This window comes from Pseudopipra pipra, chromosome 15 (assembly GCF_036250125.1).
Source record: "Pseudopipra pipra isolate bDixPip1 chromosome 15, bDixPip1.hap1, whole genome shotgun sequence".
NCBI lineage: Eukaryota > Metazoa > Chordata > Aves > Passeriformes > Pipridae > Pseudopipra > Pseudopipra pipra.
In genome coordinates this window covers 4,911,933-4,936,892 of record NC_087563.1, presented here as the reverse complement: position 1 = coordinate 4,936,892, position 24,960 = coordinate 4,911,933, and the positions used below count along the sequence as shown (strand labels likewise).

General features: G+C 43.3%; 1 protein-coding gene across 1 annotated transcript; it reads right to left on the bottom strand.

The window, feature by feature from the left end:
• Nucleotides 1-1,276: 1,276 nt before the first annotated feature.
• Nucleotides 1,277-17,666, bottom strand: PANK3 (pantothenate kinase 3). Its single transcript, XM_064671578.1, has 7 exons — nt 17,499-17,666; nt 8,003-8,355; nt 6,952-7,205; nt 6,156-6,332; nt 5,170-5,293; nt 2,777-2,902; nt 1,277-1,448 (listed from the first exon to the last, which is right to left on the bottom strand). The coding sequence occupies exons 1-7, from the start codon at nt 17,524-17,526 to the stop codon at nt 1,398-1,400; spliced, it is 1,113 nt and encodes a 370-aa protein (XP_064527648.1). The 5' UTR covers nt 17,527-17,666; the 3' UTR covers nt 1,277-1,397.
• Between the last annotated feature and the right edge of the window lie 7,294 nt (nt 17,667-24,960).

Below are 24,960 nucleotides of genomic sequence, written 5' to 3'. Positions count from 1 at the left end.
ATGCACATACAGGAAATATTTAACATGAAAATATAATAAAATTGGGTAGCTCTTTAGTCCACAAAATTCACGTAGCTAAGGACTGTATAATGGTCTTGTAAGTTTAAGATCTCATGCCCTGGCTTCAGGACTAAACTTATTACAATAATCACAACTGCAAATTTTAAAAGTCTACAGAAAACCCCAAAGATCAGTTCCAGAGGATGGATTTTATCCCAAGGCCACGATTTGATGTTCCATATTGCAAGTGCACTAAATATTGGTCCGTTTGGTGCTGCAATACAAACTCTGATGCTGTCCTCAGCTTTCAGAAACAAACTTCCCAAATCCAAAAGTAAGCTAACAACCTTTCATTTTCAACATCTAATTAGATTCTGATCAACTCTTACAAAATTAAGTAGTAATCACAGTTTCAAATTAGTAGCCAAAATTTTCCAAATCTCCACAGAAATGAGCCAAAGCACCAGAATTATGAGGTCCCGTATTTAGTCTATTTTATAAAGATTTCTTCAATTCTCTCAGGCTTTGTGGTACCTTTACAAATAATGATTCATGATGGCAGAACTGATAAAAGAGACAAAAAAAATCCAGAACGCATTTTGGAAGTCATGCCCTCAAAAAAAACCCAAAAAACAATGAAACATGAAAAAATCTGTGCTCATTAATCACTAAACTCTTTTCCAAATCCAATCAAAGACAGAGGGATCTTCCCAAAATACCAGCTGAGTTTTCATATAAATGAAGAGAGCAAGTGAATATTTTCATGAAACTTTCATAACATCAAATGCTTAATCTGCTGCTTTGGCTGATTCTTTGTGTTTCTATTCTTCCCACTGAAAATTAAAGCATTAACATTATTTCCAATAGACATAAGAATAAAATAATTACTGTTCTTAACTGTGGGAAGAAATGGTCTACAGATTCCTCTCATCTTGTAGATAGTACCTTGCTGTTTTAAAAGTTGTTTTCTGTAAGTACACAGGGGAAATTGTGCTCATAATATACTAAACTAATGAAAATAATTTTTCATTCATTAATTATATACAAAACTGATGGGCCTAAAGCCTCAGGAGTAAACTTGCAATATTTTCATGCTGAGCACTTAATGGTTTGGCATTCCTTTGTCTTGGATTTCTGGAAGGTTGTTTTCAGAGGATGTATTGCATATTATGAGTTCAGCACTGGCTACATGTACCAAAGAACATAAATGATAACCACAGTTCACTTTCCAATGCCCAGAGTGAAACCCTTCCTTAGAACAGCAATACTCAGTAGCTAATCACTTCTTATAAACAGTTACAGGCTGTTTTCTTCTCCCCTCCCCAGATTTAATTCCCATTGCCATAAACAAGTGTTGTTCAGGTGGAAAATAGTTCAGTGTAGTGACATCTGGTATCTCAACTGAAATTTGGCAGCCCAAGCAGAGCACCAACAGCTCCAAAGTATCCCTGTTGAAAAAAAAAAAAAATACAAAATTTCAAGTTTAAGTAGGGTATTAAATTTTGCACTACTCACATTTTAGTGACAACCACCATCTGATGGACCAATGCTACAGAAAGCACACCATACACTTTTAATATATAATATTCCATAACTTTTTAAAGCTTTGTGAAACAAAGCTTTTTATCCTTCTCATCTAGATTAACTTTGGAGGATTTCACACCAAGTCTCACCATACACTGCAGGGCTTCTAAGACAGTGAATCCTAAAGAATGCAAAGCATGTTTGGTTCCTTTTTCCTAGAGGAGCTGCATATTTTGGTTGTCAAAAAATCTTCAATACCCACAGCAACACTGTTGCTAGAGTATAAGTTAAGAATTTCTTAAATTAACTGCACCTCACAATTTTTGACCTTCTGCTTACCTGCACATAAAGAACCACGTTCTCCTGTTGGATTACATTCCCTCCTGTGAGGGAGTGAAATGTTCTCTCTCCCTGTAACTATGGAATACTGAAGTGTTTGGGATATACACTTGATTAAACGCAAGAGTTCAAAATTTACCCAAGAAAAATCTGGAGAACTGACAAGGAATCGTTCTGCTATTACTGCACACACTGGCACAGCCTGTCAGTCCTGGGATAAACAATAAAGGAAAAATGTTGTGAGAATCAACTGAAGGGGAACAGATCTAATGCTGTAATATTTGCAGACCAACAAACTGAGGACAAAAACTGCCCATCCACTGCCAAGAAGCTACAAATCTCCCAAATATTGCACCTGTAATCTGCTTGTATTTTAATCAAAACAGGTGAAAACTCTCAGCATTCCACACTGATGAATGGCAGCAGAAGCTGCCCCAAAGCAGGTCAGTCTGAGAGCACAAAGTCACTACAAGAGCTCTGAGGGGTCTGTGGTGGTATGAAAGCTGGCCTTGTCAAAGGCAGGCTCCACTTTCAGGATGTTGCTCAAGCCCAGCAGAGAACAATGGGCCCGTTTCAAAGGCTCAAGCTTTAGATCTCTGGACTCTTTGAAATACAACACTTACTATTGTTTCCATCCAAACTTAAGAAAGATTGTTGACCCTGGGCACAGACTTTAAGATTTTCTTGTCCCTCTCCACAGATCCACAGCGTGAACTGAGCTACCCCAAAGTGACTGAAGTACTTCCCTGGCAGAGAGCTGTTCCCAGAGAACCAATTCAGCACGACAAGCCTCCTCTTATTTCTAATGTTTACTGAGTACTTGGTGCCTCAGGATATCTCACGAGAGCTACTCAATAATGCATTTTTTACTTATGGTGGAACAACACACACAGATAAATGAACCACAGCATACCTCATGTTCTAGGAACAAGGCCTTCAGCTGGCCTTTTGACCAGTAATCCAGTGCATACGCAAGAAGCTTCATCGACAAAGTATTCACACGCAAAAAATTGCCAACAAACACAACTCTGTTTATTTTCTAAAAAGAAAAAGAGGAAAACGGCAAAGGATTAAGACTTTTCACTGCTTAACACAGCTTTGAAAAGCTGAGCTATGAAAGAGCAGGCTGTCTCGAGCAAGGAAATAAACCCACAAAACCCAAACAACCCGCAATTAAAACATGGATTCAAAATTTAAAACATGGCACACTCGGGGAAAAGGAAAGACCCACAAGAATTAAAGGACTTAGTTTACAGACAAGTAGCATTTGTGTTGCAAATTAAGCGAGCACTTTCAGTAATTAAGCCAAAGAAACAGCCCAGCTCCAAGTGAAATGAAATGAAAGATAGTTCTGTTTGGCAGAGAAGACTCAATGCCTTCATAGCCCTGTACAATGCTGCTTGATCCATATGCAACAAGGCAGCACTGTAAAGAAGCCGAAGGCAGTAAGACATGGCAGGTGTTCCTTTCATCTTCAGAACTCAATATACCTCAGCACAGCATCAGACCAAGAGTTAATACTGCAGGTGAGACGTGAATTTTAATCAAGTCAAATGTAAAAAAGTGAAAAATCATTTAATTTTCCCCCATTCGCTGAAATAAACCCAACGTTAAGCGAAAGCAACATTAAACACTGGTTTAATGACACAAGAAAAGAAAATTTAATTGTGGTAGTTCTTCGTATAGTGCTTAGATAAGCACTTAATTACATTAAATCAATAAATACATTAATTGTATCTAAGTTGTCATACTAGTTTTTGTAACAATTAAACCTGTAGTCAAATGACTAACATGGGACTGTTTTTCACCATCTTGATTAGTTCCCAGTGAAGACAAAGTAGATACACCATTAAGGCACAAAACCATAATTCTGTTCTACTGCAGGAAGCCAAAGTAATTACATCCATTTTGCCTTTACATATCAGTTCAAGATATTAGTTTGTATATTCCTATTAACTGTTTCTTATGATTTGTAGTTTTGTGACATAGCTGGAATGACACCAAAAAAACTGGAATAAAGCTAGTTTGTGCAGTTTACAAGTTCTGATTTGTCCTCCTTTACTCCCACCCTTAAATATAAATTTCATACATTTGTCTCAGTCTATTAATATGTACTTTCAACTTCACTCTCATTTTAACTCTTTGTTATCAAGTTCTGCCATAAAGCAAAAAGCCAATATTAACTTAATACTCACAAAATTAACTTTATTCTCCAAGACAGAGATGAGAAAAAGTCAGAGAATGAAACTGAGGGAGACCATGCAATATTAAAACCAGAAAAATGTATTAATCTGGCTCCTAAGCAAAAGGAGGGTTTTTCAGGTAACAAAGTTGTTGCTACTTCTGAGGCGATCACATACAGATATTTTAAGCAGAGTTCTAAATACAGTTACCCAGGAAAGCTGTAACTAAAACTCATTTTATCCAAAGCTTGTTCATAATGAATAAGGAAATCCCTAGTGCTCAGACAGTAATGCCTGCTATACCTAAATTCAGTGTTCTTCCACAGCTTCTTGACTGCCTGTGGTCCTATTAAAACTGAACACACACTGGGTCTGTTTAGCAGGACTTTGAGAAATAGATGATGGCAGGAAACCATCTTGGTATCAACCAGCAAGGTGACAGGTGTCAAAACAACCTGAAGTCTCAAGAATCAGTAAAAATTAAAAATAATGCTTAACTAGAAGCAAGGCTTTCCACAGGCTTTGATCAGAGAATGATTCAGCTTGAAGAAACTGCTGGAGGTCATCAGGTCCCATGCACTGCTCAAAGCAGCAATTTAAATGCAGCAGTTGCTCAAGTCACATATTCTGAAACTCTCCAAGGACAGAGTCCATGTTTCAGGGCTGGACATACTCCCCAGGTGACCTGCCCTGGGAGGGGGGTTGGACGGGATGATCTCCAGAGGTCCTTTACAACCCTGACTATTCTGTGATTAAAGTACTAAGAATGGGTTCAGAATATTTTGATTGTCTTTGGAGAACTGGGACATGGATCTCTTTGCCAGTGGGGAGGGTAACCTGACAAGGAGTGCCTCCAACCAGCTTTGTTAGGGAATGGAGCCCAAAGCCTGCAGGGAAGTGAGGGAGTAGGGGAGCACAGGATGTTGTGATGAAGGACCTGAAGTCCCCTTGCTAAACCAGGATGATCGTGGGCACAACCCAAGGCTACACAACACTACATGAATTTCCTCATTTCATCTGAGAATGTACTAAAAGGTTTAAAATTATACATCATTTTAGCGGTCATTTAATCTGGAAACAAATAATAGACCTGTAGATAGATCACTTCCTTGGCAGTTTTTACCTCATTTACTGCACACATCCGGGCAATAGACCCAATGTTATTGGTGATGGTGACCAATATGGCTCTTGCAAGATCTTCTTTACTAACAGACTCTCTCTTCTCTTTGTAGATCATATTCCCAAAACTAGAACAGGAAAAATTTCCATTAATTAAAAGTGATTTATGTGCATTTGAAGTGGTAATTTCAGAATGTAATTTTTATGCTGTAACAGAACCTAAGTCTCATGTTTGTTCTTGAGGAGCTTCTTTTCAAAGTCTGTGTTAAATACAGCAATTTAACACTAAGTGTGTATTTATTCCTTCACAGCAAACAGTCAATCTTGTTACAATAATGACCCCCAACAAAATATTTTTGTTCTGGTTGACTTCCATGAAGAATCATCTACAGCAAAATGTAGTCTTATTCTTTGGTATTATTCTAGTATGGGGCTGTGTTTTGGATTTGTGCTGGAAACTGTTGATAACACAAGGATGTTTCATTATTGCTGAGAGGAGTCAAGGCCTTTTCTGCTCCTCAGCCCACCCCACCAGCAAGCAAAACAAGGTGCACAAGGACTTGGGAGGGGACCATTCTGTTCTGTTCCATTTCTGTCCTATTAAACAATCTTTATTTCAATCCAGGAATTTTCCTTTTTTCCCCCCATCTCACTGGGGGAGTGAGTGAGTGGCTGTGGGGTGTTTAGCTACCTGCCAGGTTAAACCACACCACCTCTGCACCTCCTTCCTGCCACTCCTGTGATCACCTCACATAAAGCTGTGTATGACATAACACATGAGGTTTCCTCAATATCTAGCTGGCAGGCACCTGCAGTTGTCTGTGGCTTTAAACCTTCTAAAAAGCTAAGGATATATACTTTTAGGATAAAAAGTAACTTGACAACAATAAAAGTTTGCAAAAAAGCAGTTTTCTCTGCATTAATAGTTCAAGTCTTGTTTTGTAAGCCCCCCAAACCAACAAAAGAACCAACAAGGAGACTCTTGCTTACCTGGATGCTACAGCCCATCCTGGCAAGCCAAATCTTTCATAGTCTCCTCCATAAATATCCCGAACCAGCTTGTCAGCATGTGTGCTGTCTCCTTTGGATGCCATTTCCAGAGCTTCTTCAAAACTTTCACAGCCCGTCAACAAACTGCACAAACCAAGAAAGGTCCCTCCACCTAGACTAAGGACAAAGGAAACTAGTTGCTTTTAAGTAGTATTTCCTCACATGAAAGATTCTTATGTCTGACTAACAAAATAAACAAATAAAGCCCTTCAATTTAGACACCAAGCTCTTCGCTTTTCTGCTTAAAGGTTGACTTAACAGCTGTCAATCAGTTTCCTGTTATTTTAAGTCACTTACAAGAAGGTAAGAGCTAACAAATAAACTCTCAAAGCGTAAGCTGGAAGACTTCATGAGAGACAAACTCCCTAAATACCCACATCATGCCACTGACTGATCCATGACCATTTACTGTAAAACACGTGTGGACACATCTGTTCTTAGGGAGCAAGAGAAACACAGGTTCACTGCACACGTTATCAAAACTTAAAACCTACAGAACTCTCACCATGGAGCACTTTTATCACTCACTGATAAATAAGATAAACTAAACTCCTCAATAACAGAACCATGGGAATGGGCTTCAATGACTGCAACTGTAAATTACACATAAAATACCTTCCCATACTACAGAGCGAAGAAAAGAATAGGTGGGGGAATCAGGGAGAGGAAGCACTTCAAAATCAGAAGGCTTGTAACAACCCCAGAGTAACAACCCCAACTCAGGTGTTTAAGTTACCTTGTTCCAGTTACTCTTTTATAGTTGTCTTTGGAATGGACTGATAAAATACTGACTCCTGAACCAATGTTAACAACCAGCAGTGGGTATGGATCATCCAGGTTAAAAGGCATCTTTTGGCATCTCTCAGGGTCTGAGGCATTTTCAAAATAATAGCACTCTGCCTGGCCATTGAAGCTGACAGAGTCTATGTACAATAAGCCTTTGACAAGGCAGTCAAGCTCATCCAGTTTGTGCAGCTGGAGGTTTCCAATCTGTGTTAGGAAAGAAAAAAAGACTGTGTCAACATGTTCTAACATTGCACAAACATGCTACAAATTTATGAGTACATTTGTACTGCCCAACTTCAAGAAGCTCTCTCAGGCGACTAATTCAGGAACTTCAATCTCAGGATAAAGCCAAGAAAGAATTCAGAGGTAAGTTCTGAATACATCAGTTAGCAAATCCATCTGACTATAAATCCAGATCTCAGACCTGGCAGACAGGCAGTATAAATATCTGCTTTGGTAAGCTCAAAGGTAACTTTTGAGATAGTCAGACATTAACCCACTGAAAAATTATCAACATTTTCCACCAATTTAAATCCAAAAAAAGGTCACCAAATACCCTCAAGGCCCCACTGAGTGTTATCTTAGTGGAACTCACACATCTGCATGTCTTTTCAAGGTTTGTGGGTTTCCTCCCCCATCTTACAAGTCAAACAGTCATTTCTAAGATGTCAGCAGATAAAAAGCTCAATGGCATCGCTCTAACTATCCTTGCAGCTTCATTAACGCTCCAAGGATTATCAGAAAACCACAGGGCAGAAATTCTGAGGGGCTTTTGGCTCACTACAGCTCTTCCTCAGTTTGGCACGGGACATTTAAGCTGCCGTTCTCTCACAGAGCAGAAAGACAATTTAACAGATGCTGAGGATTCCACGAAGGCCCTAATTTCCCATACTTAATACAGTTCATAATTAATAATATTTAAGCACTGCACAGTTTTTCAAAATACTTATTATTTAACCCATCACCAGCAATGCTTTTGGCATCAGCTCCAGGGTACCTACTGTGCGAAAATCTTCTTCGAACTTGTACGCGCCACCGCCGGTGGCACAGAGCACCGTGTGTAGTGTTGAAAAGTTCTTGTTTCTTCCCATTTGGATAAAAGTAGGCAAATCATGAGTTGGGAATCGGATAAAGTGCAAGTTTCCTCTTCGAGCAAAAATGGTCAAGTCTTTCAGCTCCAGGTGGACGTCCCGAATGCCAGTGGATCCATAGGCTACGTTGGAAGTCAGGTATTTGCGGATGCTCTTCAAGCTTTCAACCTCCTCCTGCTCCTCCTCTGCAGTGATGTCAATAGGTTCAAAATAGGCAAGCTTCACCAATGTTCCCCCAATGTCCATGCCAAACCATGGGAAAGCTGTGAAGGTAAAAGAATTATTGTTAAACAGACAAAGCCATACACGGAATTTAAGAGTTAAACCAATGCTGTACTAATTTTTCAACAAGACATTAACAACAAACCTCACAGGAATGAGGAATTAGTGCTCCTTTCAATTACATGACCTTTAAGTATCCCTCTGGTCACAGGTAAAAATGGGAAAATTAGCAACTCCACACATTTAAATGCTATTACATGTGCTCAGAAAGCCCAACTAAAACTCCCCAAACTATACCATATCTTTCAGACCAACTCATAAACAAAATTCAACCACTTTTTTTTTACTGAGAACAAAGGATTAAAATAACCTTCCCTTCTAAAATAATAGCTCTGACGCACTTCAGCACAAAGACTGCAATGCACACGGGAAGAAAGCAGGTTACACATTAGAGCTGGCAACAGAGCAGGACAGTATTCCTCCTCCAACAGCTCCTCACACAACATGTTTGAGAGGGAAACTTAAATTTATTTGCATGCACTTGAAAAACTGGCACAGTCAAGATGCCAAATTTATATCCCTTGAAGTTAAAGGGATAACAAAAACTTCTATTAAGAACTACAAGCAAACCACAAAATTAACATTACTGAATCTAGGTTCCTTTTTTTTTTTTTTGTACCTTGGCTAGAAGAGGGCATTTCTGTACTACAAAACAACAGTAAACCAAAGTGCTTTGCCTTTGTCACTTCTGTGGCATGACTGCAGTTCCTAACAGGGATTTTATGGTCTATGACATGCAGGACCATAATTTGAATATGCCTGCACCAATTAATTTTCCCAACCATGCGCAGTGAAACAGATACTCAGTAACTCTACAGCAAAGACAACATCTTCATCTGAGAGTTTTCCCACTGTCATCTCCCAGAAACAGTATTTAAAATTTAATTTGTAAGTTTAAGAAAGACTCTGAATACCCAGCTGGGAAGCTCATGTTTTTATTTTCTAACTGACAGTATAACTTGCTTGTTTTGCTTGCCCTTTCTGTTTTTAGAGTTCCAGTTTATTTCTCCAGATGCAATTCATATCTTACAGAAACATGAAACTCAAGGACAAAACCAAAAAGATGTTAACATGTTCATGATGAGCAAGATGCAATTACACTGAATTTACACTGCTAGTGGGATCTATCCTTGAGAAGAATGATCTACCAAAACATTTTAATGTATTTAGGCAAGGCTGGCTGTGTGTCAGTTCAAAAGAAATTTCAAAGTTGCCTCAGCTTTCAGGAATGGGTGCCCAGAGAATACTATCAGATATTAACAAAAAAGCTGGTTACCTTACTCATCTTGAAAAACTGCGTTTAAATACAAGAGTAAGTTCTGTGAGCAAAATCTAGCTCCAAGTGGAAATAAAGGTGGTCTATAACCCTGATATCTGTTGTATAAAGTTGAGGCCTAAGCATAAAGCCACACATGAACTGATTTCATAACTGCCTGACCTCTTTATCCTGTGACTCTGGACATAAGAAAATCTGTCACCTTACTGTTTGACCACAATTAGCTGATGATTTATTAAGTGACCTCACCAAGTTTCAGCCTCTTGCCATAAAGGATGTCACAAGACCAAAAGCGAAGAAGGGAAGCTGATTCACCCAAGGGACCAGAACATGTCTGCAGGAGTCAATCCAACCCATTCAGAATTTAACTAAGACACAGCAAGCCAAGTTCTACCTAAAATATTTGGGATTCTTTCTGCTCAGTGGGCCTACTGAAAAACTAGGATCTAGTCCTTCACAACAGGAAAGAGGGGGAAACAGCTGAAAGTTCAGGCAATGAGCTTAATGAAGATTTGGTGCAAGTCATGCCTGTTTGTCAGAAGATCCACCACATCCCATTTATATGATCCAAAAGGCTTTTGCAAATACAGTGTTAGTCACACCTCTAGAAATCTCAAGGTTTATGAATCAAGTATATCAAGTAAAAAACTGAACTGTAAGTTTATTCCATAATTTAAACAGGAACGTATTTTATGCTGAAAAATGCGATCATGCTGCACAGTATCAGTTTTCTGGGTTAACTGAGTGATCTTAACAGCCATTTAAGGATTTTGAAACTGGAGAAATAGGTCAGTTTTCACCTCTGTGACAAACCCCAAGAAGTTTCACATTTTTCTATTGAAAATTTGTCAAGATTTGGCTGCTAAGTACATTGCTCAAGTTTCATTTGCAAGGTGGAGGAGTTGTGACAAGCAAGTGGGCCCACGTCCTGTTAACTTACTCCTTATACCAGCGGCCCAGAAGAAGGAATTACACAAGGATTCTTGTGCTTGTAAGCCACTCTTGATTGATTTATATTGATTTTATTACAGGTGCAGCCAGGAAAATTACAGCCATTTCATGTTCCAAACACAGAGGAGGATACACATACGTGGCAAGAGCACAATCAGCTGGGACTGCAAGGATATAAGATTTATCTGTGCTTGAGCTGCCTTTAAATAATGGAAATACACTGATTCTCCTGAATTTTAATATAATTGTACATGGACACAACATGGAAACCTCTTATAGCTGCAGCCTTCAAATCAGATTGCTTCGGGAGGATCCTGGTGCAGAATCCATCCCGTCTGGATGCAGAGGGATTGGAGAAAACAGGAACCCATGTGGAAACACCAGTTCCTCTTCCAATTGCTGGAAGTGTTTTCATTTGCAGGGTTAAAATAAGGCCACAGAGAGATTCAGGATGGAGGACTAGTCAGAGTCCTGTAGAGAGTTTCCTACAAGACTTCCAGCAGCCAGGCTAATCCTGACAATGCCTGAAGAGGACACACAGATTTCAAGTCCTGCCATATATACAAGGAACCTGTGCATCCTTTTAAACCACATATACGAGCTCCCTGCTTAAGGGGAGGTTGCTGCTCTTTGAGGCACGTCTGAAGCACAGTTTTCACTCTTACACAGCATATCTGCATCAGTAGCTGGTATGGTCTCTCAAATCCATGAAAGATTTCTCAGGCAGTCTTGTATTTGAAAGCTAGCTTGGAACATGACAAAAATAGCGTGGTGTGTACCTTGGGCTGAGAATATATAAATGACTCTAAAAAGTATTTTTATACTTGCATCTGTGGGTCATGCTTCTCTAAGTGAGAGATGTAGGAGAATGCCAGCAACAGAATCTTTTGGAAAAAATATCCCCAGACATCAGCTTGATCCTTTCAGCAGTCACAGTCAAAGAAATGTGCCTGGATGACACCGATACCAATTACACAACCTTCCTTTCAAGCTTATAGGTCTGCACAGACCAGGTTTGAGGACCTGCACAACTGTAACCACCATTCCACAGCTTCACTTCGTAAGGAGACTCAATTCCTCTGCATTAAAACTGGGCTTTTTCCACAGCTCTAGGGGATTAGGTCATTAAAAGATTTTTCTCAGCTCTTCCTCTTTGTAACTATTCCTGTTCCTAGGAACATTACACAAAAAGTGATGCACAGCTCAGAAGTATTCCTTGCTGAGAATCTGACCACTATTCACAGAACAAATCCAGGGCCCATCTTTTCAAAGTTCAGCTCCTCTCTGCAGAGGTCAGCAACAATTTAAAAAAAAGAAAAGTAAAACTGAGCTTTTTGTTCAACAAGCCCAACTGCCTTGGATAGAGTACATAAAACTCCTTCATAAACATGCATTCTGCTTTTAGGAACTCAAGCCAGGCTCTGTTTAAGAATACACAAAACACAGATTTTTACTATCTGAGAAGAGACAAATACGTGAAGTAGAACACTAACTAGGAAATTGAAACCCATATGGTGTTTAATGTGATACTTCACAACAAATTTAACTGTCTCCAGGACAGCAAGAGGGGGATCATAACATACAACCTCCTTAATCCAAATCCAGATTTTCTTCCACTCCTTAGCTCTGCCAGGAGCCACTGTGGTCCCTACCTAGACACAGCAACCAGGAACCTTCGCTATAAAGCAACAAATTGTTCCATACATGCCACGAAGTAACTTTGACAGGCAACCCCTCAAAAAATCCAGATGTTTAAGAGGATTCCTTAGCACTGCTTCCTGCAATGTAGAAAAGCACTTCCCACGAGGGAAGAGCATTGTGCTCATACAATGATGTAGCAGTTCTGCTGACTAAGAAAACCCTGTGCTGGTGGCTGTTGGCTGGTTTTTAAACCATAACAATCTTTAGAGATACACAGGGAAGCCTCGTTCTCTTGTGTCTGCACTTCTCAAGTTCTTGGTGTACACAGTTACTGGCAGAAATCTTAAGGTTATTTATATCTTATCATATAAGGTATTTATATGCCAAAGGAAATAATTGCAGTAAAAAGTCTCTCATGCCAATACAAACACAAAGGCTGAAGTGTTTTCCTTTTACATGGGCTCTGCTTCAGCAGAGCAGAGGACCTTCAAAGCTCTCCACCCAGACCACACACACTAGTATTCTGATTTTGCACACTCACTTTGGATCCAAAGCTGCAGGAAGTACAAACTCAAAGACTTTTACTACTCTGCTTATTCAGTCAAGTGTAAGATTCTTCAGTTTAATGCTCTATTTGTATTTAGATTTTAAAAACTGAGAAACAGATTCCTGTCAGCCTCTTTCCTAAGAATGCAATGACACATCTGAAACACAAACACCTTTGAAATACTTCCTTCTCACTGTAAGATAAAGTAACATTCTGGGTCAACCCTGCATTAAATTAAAAAGAACCAACCTTCAAAGAAGAGTAGCTAACCTCTATTTCAAGCTGGGAGCTCTGCACCATGGGGAAAAACCCCCAAATTCACAGCTGTCAGTAACAGGAGAGAGCAGCCTACATCACTTTGTGTCACCTTTGTAAGAAAGCTTATGTATTATTAAGACTGTTGCACTTCAAATACAAATGTAGCCTGGGGAACAACTGCCAAGGGTGTCAAAGTTCATAATTCTATACAGCCCTAAAATAAAGGGAAGGAAAATGACCATGAAATCCATGAAAACTTAAGGTTACTCCTGCCAGCACTGCAACAGTTCTCTATCAAAGTATGCAGTATTATCAGTTCTGATGCCCAAAACTTATCTTCTAATTCAGCCTTTGATAATAAAACCTTGATCCTATTCCTACCCAAATACTGACAAGGCAAACAACTATTTAAAAGTTATACTGAACTACTACACAGTGTTTACACAGAAACTAAATGTATCCTGCAGTTTCTCCCAATCCATTTTCCTCTCTGTACGTACATCCATTCTTACACTTCCAGTGCTTCCCTAAAACATGTGCATGCAGCAGAGTAAAACCTGATGGCAAACTCTACCAGCTGAATCAGCTGGCAGGCCAAGGCAGCTCATGTGTGCAATGGGACAAGCTAAGGGAGAGCACACCACAGGCTGTGGAACTGCTAAATCAAGCAGGATTAACCTGATGGGGGATGTACATGGGTATGAGCCTCTACAGAGCAAAACTGCACTTCGAATGTCCTTAGTCCTTGAGGCACTGGAGACTTTCTCTCCTTAACAAGTTTTGTAACAGGTTTTTGGTTCAAATATCCCAAGTCCAGCTCAAAATACATTTGGGCTGGACAGAATTAACGCATAAATTAAATGTATCTGGCACGCCCTGGCACATCCTCCCATTTTTCTTTGTGGGAAAACTTTTCCATCACGCTCCATAAACTCCCTGCACTTTCCCACTCAGCCACCTCTAATCACGCTCCATAACAGCCACAGTTACCAGTGGGAGGACAGGTGGGAATGGGCAATTACTGCAATTGCTCTTCATGAGGTTCATCACATCCACAAGTGGATGCCATATAAAGCTACCACAAGACAACACATCACTGCTTTCATCTTCTCTCTCCTTGCTCATTCTCTTAATTTTGTTGACATTTCAGCAGCCATGTCTTTGGGGATAGGTGTAATTATAGTGAGATACAGCATGCAGAGGCATAATTTAACACTCACAGATACACTGTGTTTAACACAGTATAAACTGTGCCCGGCAGTATTAATATATTATTAGAAACACATTTTTCAACTGCACTCAAATGAGGACCTGTAACATCTGCTATTGGCTAGTAATCAGCTTTCAAGGACTAATAAGAAAATGCTAGGATACCCAAGACTACGCAGCAAGTTCTATGAACAAACAAACAAAAAAAACAACTTAAAAGAGATTCTCCATCAATCTAAATGGATTTTTCATCAATTTTACTACACCAATCCTGCATGGGATCACTGTGTCCATGATGATTACATGTGTCCATAGAACCACATTAGAGAAAATAAACTTGAAATTTTCATCTTTTCTTTATATTGATACAGCACTTTGCAAATCTCTGCTATGCACGTTCATCTTCAGTGTGTCTCAAATCGCCTCAAGGGAAACGAAGGCATTTGTTCTCAAACTCTTTTCAGCAAACAATCAAAAGGAACACACTGTAAAAAGTAACATACACAGTGTACTAGATGTTAGAAGTCTCTGCCTTTCCTTCAGCAGTGCATTACACTCCAGAGCCAAGAGGAAGGGCTCCAGCTCCCCTGGAGAGCACAGCATGCTGGCACTGTCCCTCTCGCCTTCCTCGCCAACATGCAGAGCTCCCTCTGAATGAGTGGCTGCTCTCTTCCCTTTAGGCAGATCCCACACAGCAGCAAGACTCTCTGCTCTCACATTTTTCGTCTCAACCCACAAATAACCTTTGGAGGTTTCCTTGAAAACTGCCAGCCATTCTCCCCCAGAGGCATTTCCTCAGAAGAGTTATCACGCAACTGCTGCTTGGAAGGTTCCTCCCGGGGTCATCTGGTCTGACCTCTCAGTCACACCAGCAGGAAAACTGCCAACTCTAGATGAGCTCAACTGTGGCTTTGTCCAGACTTTAAGACCTCTGAAGTTTTTCAGGAATCCTCCTCAAATGGAGACTCCACAACCTCTCCACTGCCACACTAATTTAGTACAAAGCTTTCCCGATGTGAATGTCTGTTCTCCTCCTTTCAAATGCCTGACACCTCCCATCCCCAGCAGCTGAGACTTAAATGGCCCTTTACAAGCCTCTTCCAAGACAGCCAATCTCAGAAGCTGTGTTCCACAAATTCAGCTGCATTTCTTAGTTTTCAGTCCATCAAATTAGCAACAACACTAGCCAGGCGAAGATCTGGAAGGGAGGACCACACGAGCATGTCTAGGCAGTCTATCCACATCAGAAGGCCTGAACTGGTTGGGTGTTTCCATTTTACCCTCTCTGATGACTGACATGACAGGCAGTGCAATCATGCCTTTTTTCCTGATGCCAAACATCACACATGAAAGCAAAGGCAGGCTAAGGCAATCTTCTCAGTTCCACTCTGCAGATTCTTAAGTTAAATAATGATTAACCATTTTTCCCCTGCATCGAATTTGGCTCCAGCACAGATGACTAGATACTGACGTGGTCTAAGGAACATGCACCCACCCAGCAATTGTGTTAAAAATTATCTACAACTGTCTTAGCCAAACAATTTGTCAACAGTCTAAAAGTAGTATTGCAAGCCCAGCTTTCATGTCAATGTGAGCAGTTAAGCCAAACTGGCAGCAGATTTTGGGAACCAGAGCCCCTGAACAGAAATGGACTTCCCCATCTTCAGTATTTTTGTGGATCTGCTCCTCTTCAAACATTCAGCTGCTCTCACACTTCAGTCAATGTGACTAACCAGGATCAGAGATCAGCAAAATGACTCTAAAGTTCATTGCCTAAGAAACTAAGTGCTATTATCTTTAAAAAAGCCACCAGCTTCAAAGTATGTTCAAGAGTCCAGAAGAAATAAACTACATAGTTTGACACTGTATTTTTCCCCTCCTGCCTCTGCAGTTCCAACTGTTTATAATTCCCATCATGAAACCAACATCAAAGTTCAGGTTCAAGAAATGGAAGAGTGCAACTACAACTGTAGCATATTTGAGCAGCTAAAACTCCTTGATAACATTTGCATTGTTATTTAACCACGAGATTTAAATCCACCACTACACAAAACAAGTCTCTGAGGTCCAGCAGAGACACTCCTGAAATTAGGAGGTTTCTGTAATAGGAGCAGCCATACCCTCACAATTTTAATTATCAAACCACTGTAACATTTTACAGCCAATTAGTGCTTCAGAGTCTTGATAACATTCCTTAATGTTATACCAGGGGAAAAAAAATGCTGTCTGAACTGTACTCTTCATAAACATCATTACAGTAAATTGAGGAATTTCCACACACTGGCATTAACAAGAGGTGATGACTAACTGGGTGCTACAAGATGCGTATTTCCTGAACAAACCACAAGAAACAAGGTACTTTCACAGCTTTTATAGCTATTTTAGAGCTACACTAACACTTCCTGTCTTAAATACATGTTTGATGGTTTTCCTATTGGGCTGCTCAAACATCCCCAGACATCTAAAACATCCCCTTTCAAGATCCTCTTTTAGCTGTATGCTGTTCATTTGCCATGCATGCCATAGGACCAACAGCAGGCCTAGAAATTTGGGACTAGACATTTTTTCTACACACTAACTCACCCTGAAAGTACTTCTTGAAGTATGATGACAAAGAAAAAGATGCTTAATTGGGTGGAGCAATACCTGCATCCCTTTCAGCCAAGGCACACCTGTATTAGCCTGATAGGTGTGTTGACTTGCACAGCTGTTAGATCGTTTGCATGTAGATTAACTTTGCTCAATCCATACCTCTCTTCCCACAAAGAAGCACCTGTAATCTTAAAACATTTTGTTTGCTTTCACCTGAGTCTGAACCACGTTTGTGCCCTCCAAAACAAATACGGTGCTCAAAAGCAATAAATAGTAAGGATATTGTTGCAGCTGTGCTTATTAAAGGGGAGCATCCGGCATATTTTAATTAAAGACCTGCACCCAAATAATCGGAAATATTCTAAAAAGAATCGGGAGTTGATTAGCCCTTAAAAAGCCACCTGCGCAGGTGTTCGGCACAGCGATTAAACACCATCTCCATCAAACACATCACCCACACCCAAGGAACCGATGATATCGCTTTCTAGCCAGAGAAGCCCTTTCCCCGAGGATCCCGCGAGCCCCGACCCCTCCCTCAGAGGGACGCACAGGATCGAGGATGGTCTCCGCGGGCACCTCCCGGAGCCATGGCCGGGCAGCGCCCGCCGCGCCGGCCCCGCGCCCCCTCCCCCGGCCCGGCCCGGCCTTACACGGCTTCTTGGCATCCTTGATCTTCATGGCGCTGCGGCGGCGGCCCGGCTCGCTGCCGGCCGGGGCGGGTCTCCTGTCCCTCGCCTGATGGGGCGGGCAGCGCCGGCGGCTCGGCGGGGCCGGGCCTCGCTCTCCTGATGCTCGTCGCGCGCGGGGCGCCCGCCTCCCGGGGAGCGGCGCTGGCCGCGCCCGCCGCTACGCCCGCGGCCCGGGCTGGGGCCGCTCCCGCCGCGGCATCGGCGCTGGGGCTGGGGCGGGGAGACGGGGCGGGGCGGAGGAGCCGAGCGGCGGCCCCGGCTCGGGCAGCGCGGGCACAGGCCCCGCTCGGGGCAGGAGCGCGGCCCCGGCGCTGCCCGCGGAGCCCCCGGCGCGGACTCAGCACAAGATGGCGGCGGCGCCGGAGCCGCGGCCGCGCACACAAAGGGGCCGGGGCGGCTCCGCGCCCGCCCCGCCGCTGTCGCTGCCGCAGCCGCAGCGCTGCCCCCGCCCGGCGCGGGGCGAGCCGGGAGCCGCAGTCCGGCCGCGCCTACAGCTCCCGGCGGCCCCCGGCCCCTCACACCACGGGCCCGCCGCCAATCGCGGCCCCGCCGCCTCCCCTCGGCAGCGGGGCGCGGGCTGAGGGCGGGTGTCCGCGGCCGGGGCACCCTCACTGTGCAACCCGGTGAGCATCTGTGCGGCTCACGGGGTGCAGGGGCACACGAACGCTCCCTGTCGCTCAGTAATTTCTTGAGCTTCCTCCTCAATAAAGCAGGAAGGTGCAGTTCATTTTTGTTTCCCCTCGCTGCGGCTGAAGTGTTTTGGAAATGGCTCCTTTCCTTTTGCTCCTCCAATAACTGCACCAGTAGCGTCAGTCCTCGGGAAGGTTTTCCTCACCCTGTACAAACGTGGGCTGATATTTAATCACACAGTCACTGAATCAATTAAATTGGAAAGCTCCTCTGAGATCATGTAGTCCAGCCTATGACCCTGCACCACCTTGTCAGCCAGACCAGAGCACTGAGTGCCGTGTCCAGTCCAGTCGTTCCTTAAACACCTCCGGGGATGGGCACTCCACCACCTCCCTGGGCAGCCCCTTCCAAGGCCTGACCGCTCTTTTGGTGAAGAAATTCTTCCTGATGTCCAACCTGAACCTCCCCTGGCACATCTTGAGGCCATTTCCTTTTGTCCTGTCCCTTGTTCCCTGGGAGCAGAGCCCGGCACCCACCTGGCTCCAATGTCCCATCAGGGAGTTTCAGGGAGTGAGAAAGTCCCCCTTGAGCCTCTTTTTGTGCAGGCTGAGCCCCCCCCAACTCCCTCAGCTGCTCCTCTTATCCCCGAATCTCCAGACCCTTCCCTGGCTCCATTCCTTTCTCTGGACATGCTCCAGCACCTCAGTGCCCTCCCTAAGCTGAGGTGCCCAGAACTGGACACAGCACTTTCGGTGCCTCAGCGTTACTCAGGATGGAGGGACTATCCCTGCCCTGGTCCTGCTGGCCACACCATTCCTTATACAGGCCAGGAGGCCATTGGCTTTCTTGCCCACCTGGGTACACACCGGCTCACATTCAGTACATGGGTGTATGAGTACACTCAGTATCTGTCTTGCCCTGTACAAGGGTTACGGAGTCTCTCCTGAGTGTCTGCAGCTGGAGGGAAGCCCACTGATGGTGGCAGGACATGCTGAGATCTCCAACCTACTCCTCACAACTCCAGCAAGAACTCATAACAGAGCTAGAAACTAGCTAGAAAACTAGCTGTTTTCTCCCCTGTCCTGTGTGATAAAGTGCCGTGTAATTCTAGATCAATTACTGTGATCTTGGAGGGATCTAAAAGCTCTGGTCTGGGAGGAGGATTTGGCCATAAGCTCTGTCTTGGAAGCTGAAATTTCCTGAAGGATCTGGAGTTTTGCTTCGGCAAAAGTCTCTTTTGAAATAACCCCTCACAAACCGAGGAAAGACTAAATCCTCAACTTTCTGGGTTTAGGGTTTACTCATGAACCCGTTGCGTAGAAACAGGAACCACGTCTCTTCGTCCTCTGTTCCCCCACCGCCCCTAAACATGTACAAAAGAACCCTTTTACCCAATACCAAGTGACCTTTGCTTAGCCCTGGTCACTGCCTTCCTTCAGGGAAGGATTTGGATGTCAGATCCTAGAAGAAGATGGTGTTCACTTACCACCCTATTACCAGGAAAGCTTTCAGGTGTAGACCTGTCCTCAGTGCCAGCAGAGCTTTGCTCCCCCCACTGACCACCAGCCCAGGCACCTCGTTTTGTTATTCTGTGTCTGCTTTGAGCACTGGTATTTTGTTGGTATTTTTATTGTCTGTCATTCTAAAACCTCCCATGTAAGGATTTATTCTTCATTTCAATCCAGAATCTTGCATTAAAAAAGCTGAAATTCTCATGTGGAGGCCATCTCCCATTAATCATGTTTCCTTTCTGAAATGTCTGTATTTGGAAAACTTACTCTAAAGGCTTCTTAGTGTTTGTTTCTTGTCCTTTAAAGGAAGTTGAGAGTGTATCAGCAAGGCTGCAGAACTTCTCTCTTTCTGTAAGCTACATGTAATTGTGGAAATTCCAGCATGTTCTTCATAAAATGAGGAAACTTTGATGTGGTTTTGTGGTTTTTCACTGCAAAGTAGTTTCTTACTGAAATTCTAAACGCAAACATTTACATACATGTTAGGGAATAGAAGAATTTAGCTGCTACCTGGAAGTTAACTCGTGCCCGCTCATAAATATACACTGTGATTGGAAAAGAGAGTCTTTAATTTCCTGTCTGTCACCAGACTATGCAGCGTGGAATGTTTGGTGTAAAATGAGCCATCCGGTGTCTCGCAGACATCTCTGGTGGGGTTGGGGAAAACATCTGCAGGGAGATTTTTCATTACCTTAATTCTGAGGCATATTTTTTCCAGCGCCCACACTCTGACTGTGTTTCCTACACACCTTCTAACTCTAGAGGAAATTAGCTACCATCCCTGGGAAGTGCTGGTAACAAATATATACATTCAACCCAGAAAAACAAGAAAAAAACTAGTGTACAGCCTGACAGCTGTCCAATTCCTGCTGTCTAGAAACAGACAGAAAGGTTCCTGACCCAGCCTTTCACTGAGGAAATTATAATCTCCTTCTCCAGCAATGCAGATTCACTGAGTGCTTTCCTAACCTCTGACTTTGGTCAGGGACAAAAATACATATTTTGTGACTAAGTTTGGAGAGCAAGTTCTGAATTTGAATACCCTGGATGCGCACTTGACACTATTTTATCTAGCAAACCCTCTTAATTCATCTCCCCATGTGAAAATATGGGAATAAATAAAGGGCTCTCTGATAATTAATGAACTGAGGGCTGTTCAATTTGAAAACAAGATCAGCAAATCTGAAGGTTTGGTTTCTTCACAAGAAGCTGCAGTGTTAAATCTGAACAGCACAGCTAATACAGAACATGTGAAAAAAAACCAAGCCGAGATCAACACCAATCTCAGAGTAGAGGTTTAGAAGACTCTTTAGTCCATCTCAGAGTAGAGGTTTAGCTCAAACTGGAAACTCAACACAAGCATGAAAGAGGCTCAGAATGTTCCTTAATTTGCAGGTCGATTGATTTATAGGTTGTGAGCACTTTGGAGTTATTTGTATGTCAGTCAGCATGTGCCCCATGAATAAATCAATCTGAAGGTGAATGTATGATTTGCTATATAAATATAAATGTGTAAATATATTTATGTATATATATATACTTATATAACCAATTCCAAGCAGTAGTTATTAACTACTGTCCTAAAGTACTACCCAGTGTCTGTGGGGAATGAAACCACATCAGAGTATTCTTTATGAATGATATACCTAAAGGTGAGGAATATTTTTTTAACCAGTATTACTTACAAAGATGTTTTGGGGCAAAACAAAAATTGTTTTGTTGCTATATAAGAATCTCATTTATTTATTGGTGTGACCAATTTAATCTATGTCTTCATGCCCTAAACCATACTTTGGTATTTACCTCAACATAGTAAATATTAAAACCCCCAATCCCCCAGGAGAAACTAGGGCAGGTTAAGAGGTGCAAAATGTGCTGGTGTATAATTAAGGAAGTTTAAGCTCCTTTATAGTAACTGCCTGTTGTTCGTGCTCTTATCACATGCTAGGTGAAAGCATGATATTATCTCTCATGCTGCAAAGTCCCCACCTAAATTACCTTGTGGTATTTGGTTCCTGCAACCTTGTTCTGCAAGCAAAGTGTCTAAGGCAGGGCTGAAGCATTTGCTTGTCGTGGTTTAACCCCAGCCAGGAGCCAGGCCTCACAGAGCCACTTACTGAATGCCCCAGCAGCAGGTCAGGGAGAGAATCAGAAGGGTAAAAGCTGGAAAACTCATGGGTTGGGATAAGGACAGTTTAATAGGGAAAGTAAAAGGTGTGCGTGCAAGCCAAGCAAAACAAGGAATTAATTCCCATGGGGTGGACAAGTGTTCAGCCATCCCCAGGGGAACAGGGTTCCATCATGTGCCCAGGGTTAAATGCTGCTGGTGGAAGATTAGCTGGAAGACTGGACCACTGAAAATGTAATGGACTGATTCCCTGTGAGTTTTGAGCACTCACTTCCCTGCTTTCCTCCCTTCCACACACCTCTGAGGTAGGATGTGTACTTTTCCTCGCCAGGTAAGACACAGCAGTTGTAAGAGGTTATTTTTACAGCAAAGGAGTGATCCTTGTGCCGTGGGGACAAGCCTCACAGACAGTCGGAGAAGGCAGTGCCATCCCCAGACTACCTTGAGCATTCCTGTACTTTGAAAGCACAGAAGCCTTGGGAAAGGAGAAGGTCAAGAGATCACGTAGGAACAAGACACAAAGCTATGCAAGTCTCGCAGCAGCTTCTGTTCCTCCTGCTTGTGAGACCACGGGGTGTCCCCCTGCGTCATGGTGTAAGTTTAAGCTTCCTCATACTAATAAGTACTGCTTGTGCTGTGTGTGTGCTCCCTTCCATGCCCGAGGAGTTTCTTGCTGCCTGCAGGGGTCTCTGAGGGTAAATGTGCTCAGAGGAACAGCTGTGCTTTCTTCATAGGCAAGAGATACCATGGGCTGCAGGGTGTGCACCTGGGAGTAGAGCCCTGCTGGATAATAAACAGCAGGCACATGGTGTGTGAGGAAACAGCAGCAGAATTGGGGTAGAAGTAGCAGAGTCAGTTGTTATTCCATAAGCTGCTAGCACAGAAGTAATGGTACCATCAACAGCAGCCTAGTGACACTGCCATCAGGCCACTGTCCTGAGGTTGCCATAGTGCATAGGCAGAAGCTATCCCATATGCCAGCACGTATGGCCATTGTCCTGCTGCCCAGGGATGGTGCTGATGAAGTGTCAGACACCCTCAGATCCCACACACACCCTCCTGGGGCTCAGCTGTGTTGTCTCCTGCTGCTGGTTCATGCAGTTTCCTGGGGCAAACCTCAGGCTCCTGGGCACAGTGACCCCATGCCACTTGTCCCTGCAAGAGGGGACTCCTGTCCTCGTGGGTGAGCAATGCTAGGAAGTTGATAGCACAGGATCAATTAAACCTGAGGAGTTATTATTTAACACTCCCTAGAAAACCCATGTATTGTGCACACGTGGCTCCTGTGAAGATGACTTTGGACTTGTCCAGTTTGAACTATTCCCACGTGTTCTCTCACTGGATCCAGTGGAGAAGAGCTCAGCACCTCCCTTTCCAGGTATCCTCACAGAAAGCTGCCTGAGGTCACCCTGCAGCCTCCCTCTCTCCACAGATACACCAGAGGAGTTTATACTGGACATCAGGACAGAGTTATTTATGGAGAAGGTGGCCAAACCCTGGAACAGGCTTCCTGGAAAGGCAGTCATGCACCAGACCTGGCAGGGTGTGTGAGGCATTTGGAGAACGCCCTCAACAACGGGCTGTGACTCGGTCAGCCCCGAGTCGCTCAGGCAGGGGAGCCAGGTGGTTGTTGTGGGTCCATTTCCACTGAAACATCCCATCCCATCGCGTCCCATCCCATCCCATCGCGTCCCATCCCGTTCCCCGGGCTGGCGGAGCGGCACACGCCGCCCTCCGGCACCACCTGGTGGCGGATCCCGTTCACCTCAGCTGTCCCCGAAAGCTGCAGGGGCACATCCTGGAAAATATCCTGGAAAACATCCCGGAAAACACCCTGGAAAAAAACAACCTAGCTCAGAGCACACACAGAACGATACCGGACTGGCCATCCAGTGATCCAGTCTCACGGTTCGCTTAAGCCGAAGGCATCGGGAGCACCTTGTGCTTGGCAAAACTGAGCCAACCCCGCCCGTCCAGCCCGCTGAACCGCGAGGCTGCCTGGTGTGAGCCGGAGAAGAAATCGGGATGTCACGGAGACCTCAAGTGACAGGACTCGAGAGAACAATGCAAACCCCGCAGCCAACCACCCTGCAAACAGAAATGCCATCTGACCGTCCTCTGCCGACTAGGAAAAACAAAGTTAAAGGAACACGGGATAGGCGACTTTCCCGGCATTGTTTGCTAAAAGGCGGTACCTGGGGCACTGCAGGCAGAAGCACAAACGGGAGCATTATATCCCGAGGCTGCAGTTGCCCGAGTGCGTCCTGAGGGACCCACGTGCTGCAAAGCCACAAGCAATACCTGTTGTGCAAACCAGTGCAGCCGCTACCCAGAAATTTTTGAGCACTTCCCTGCTAGCTTTTTTAGTGGGCTCAGCTGGGTTTGCTTTAGGTGAAAATGCTACCATCTGCTACAATTATGTAATTAACCTTCATAGTTCAGACTTAATGATGCTCATTAGGGTTGAGTGTTTTTATTGGCTGAGTGCTGTCACCAGCTTTGCATGGAATTGCAAAGGCAACTCTTAAGGGCCATAGTTTGAAGCATAATTAGCAATACGTGAGTGTTATACAGGGCCATGGGTGAGGGAAGGCAGAGGACTAGGTGGGAGCTTCATTTTATTCCGTGCTAGGGCTGGAATGCAATGAACAGCAGAGGTCTGTTACACCCAGGTCACTAATAATAATAATAATCAGCTACAGCAGTGTGGCAGCAAATTTGGAATATGTGTGTCAGGACATCACAGGATCCCTGTCATCCACTGTTGGCTGTGTGACTTCCATTTCCTCAGCCAACCCTTCTCCAAGTCCAATTCACAAAATTTCTTCATTTATTCTAACATTAGTTAATGAGTGTATTTTTGCTGCAGGTCTTTCTCAAGCAGTTAAAAAAAAAAGTAGCAAATAAAGTATTTAATTTAAGAAAAATGACCAGGATAAAAAACCATGTGGCTTAATTCATCTGTGCCTGTAAGACTCCTGAAAGATTAGACTGATATGCCATAAAAATATGTAACCACTGTTCATGCTACCTTTAACTACAGCCATTCTCTGACTTGATTTGTCCAAGAGGAATGTCTGTAGCTCCTCACATACTCTTAAAGGTTGGATTCATCACCTCAAATACACATAGAAATAATCTGCATCACAAGGCG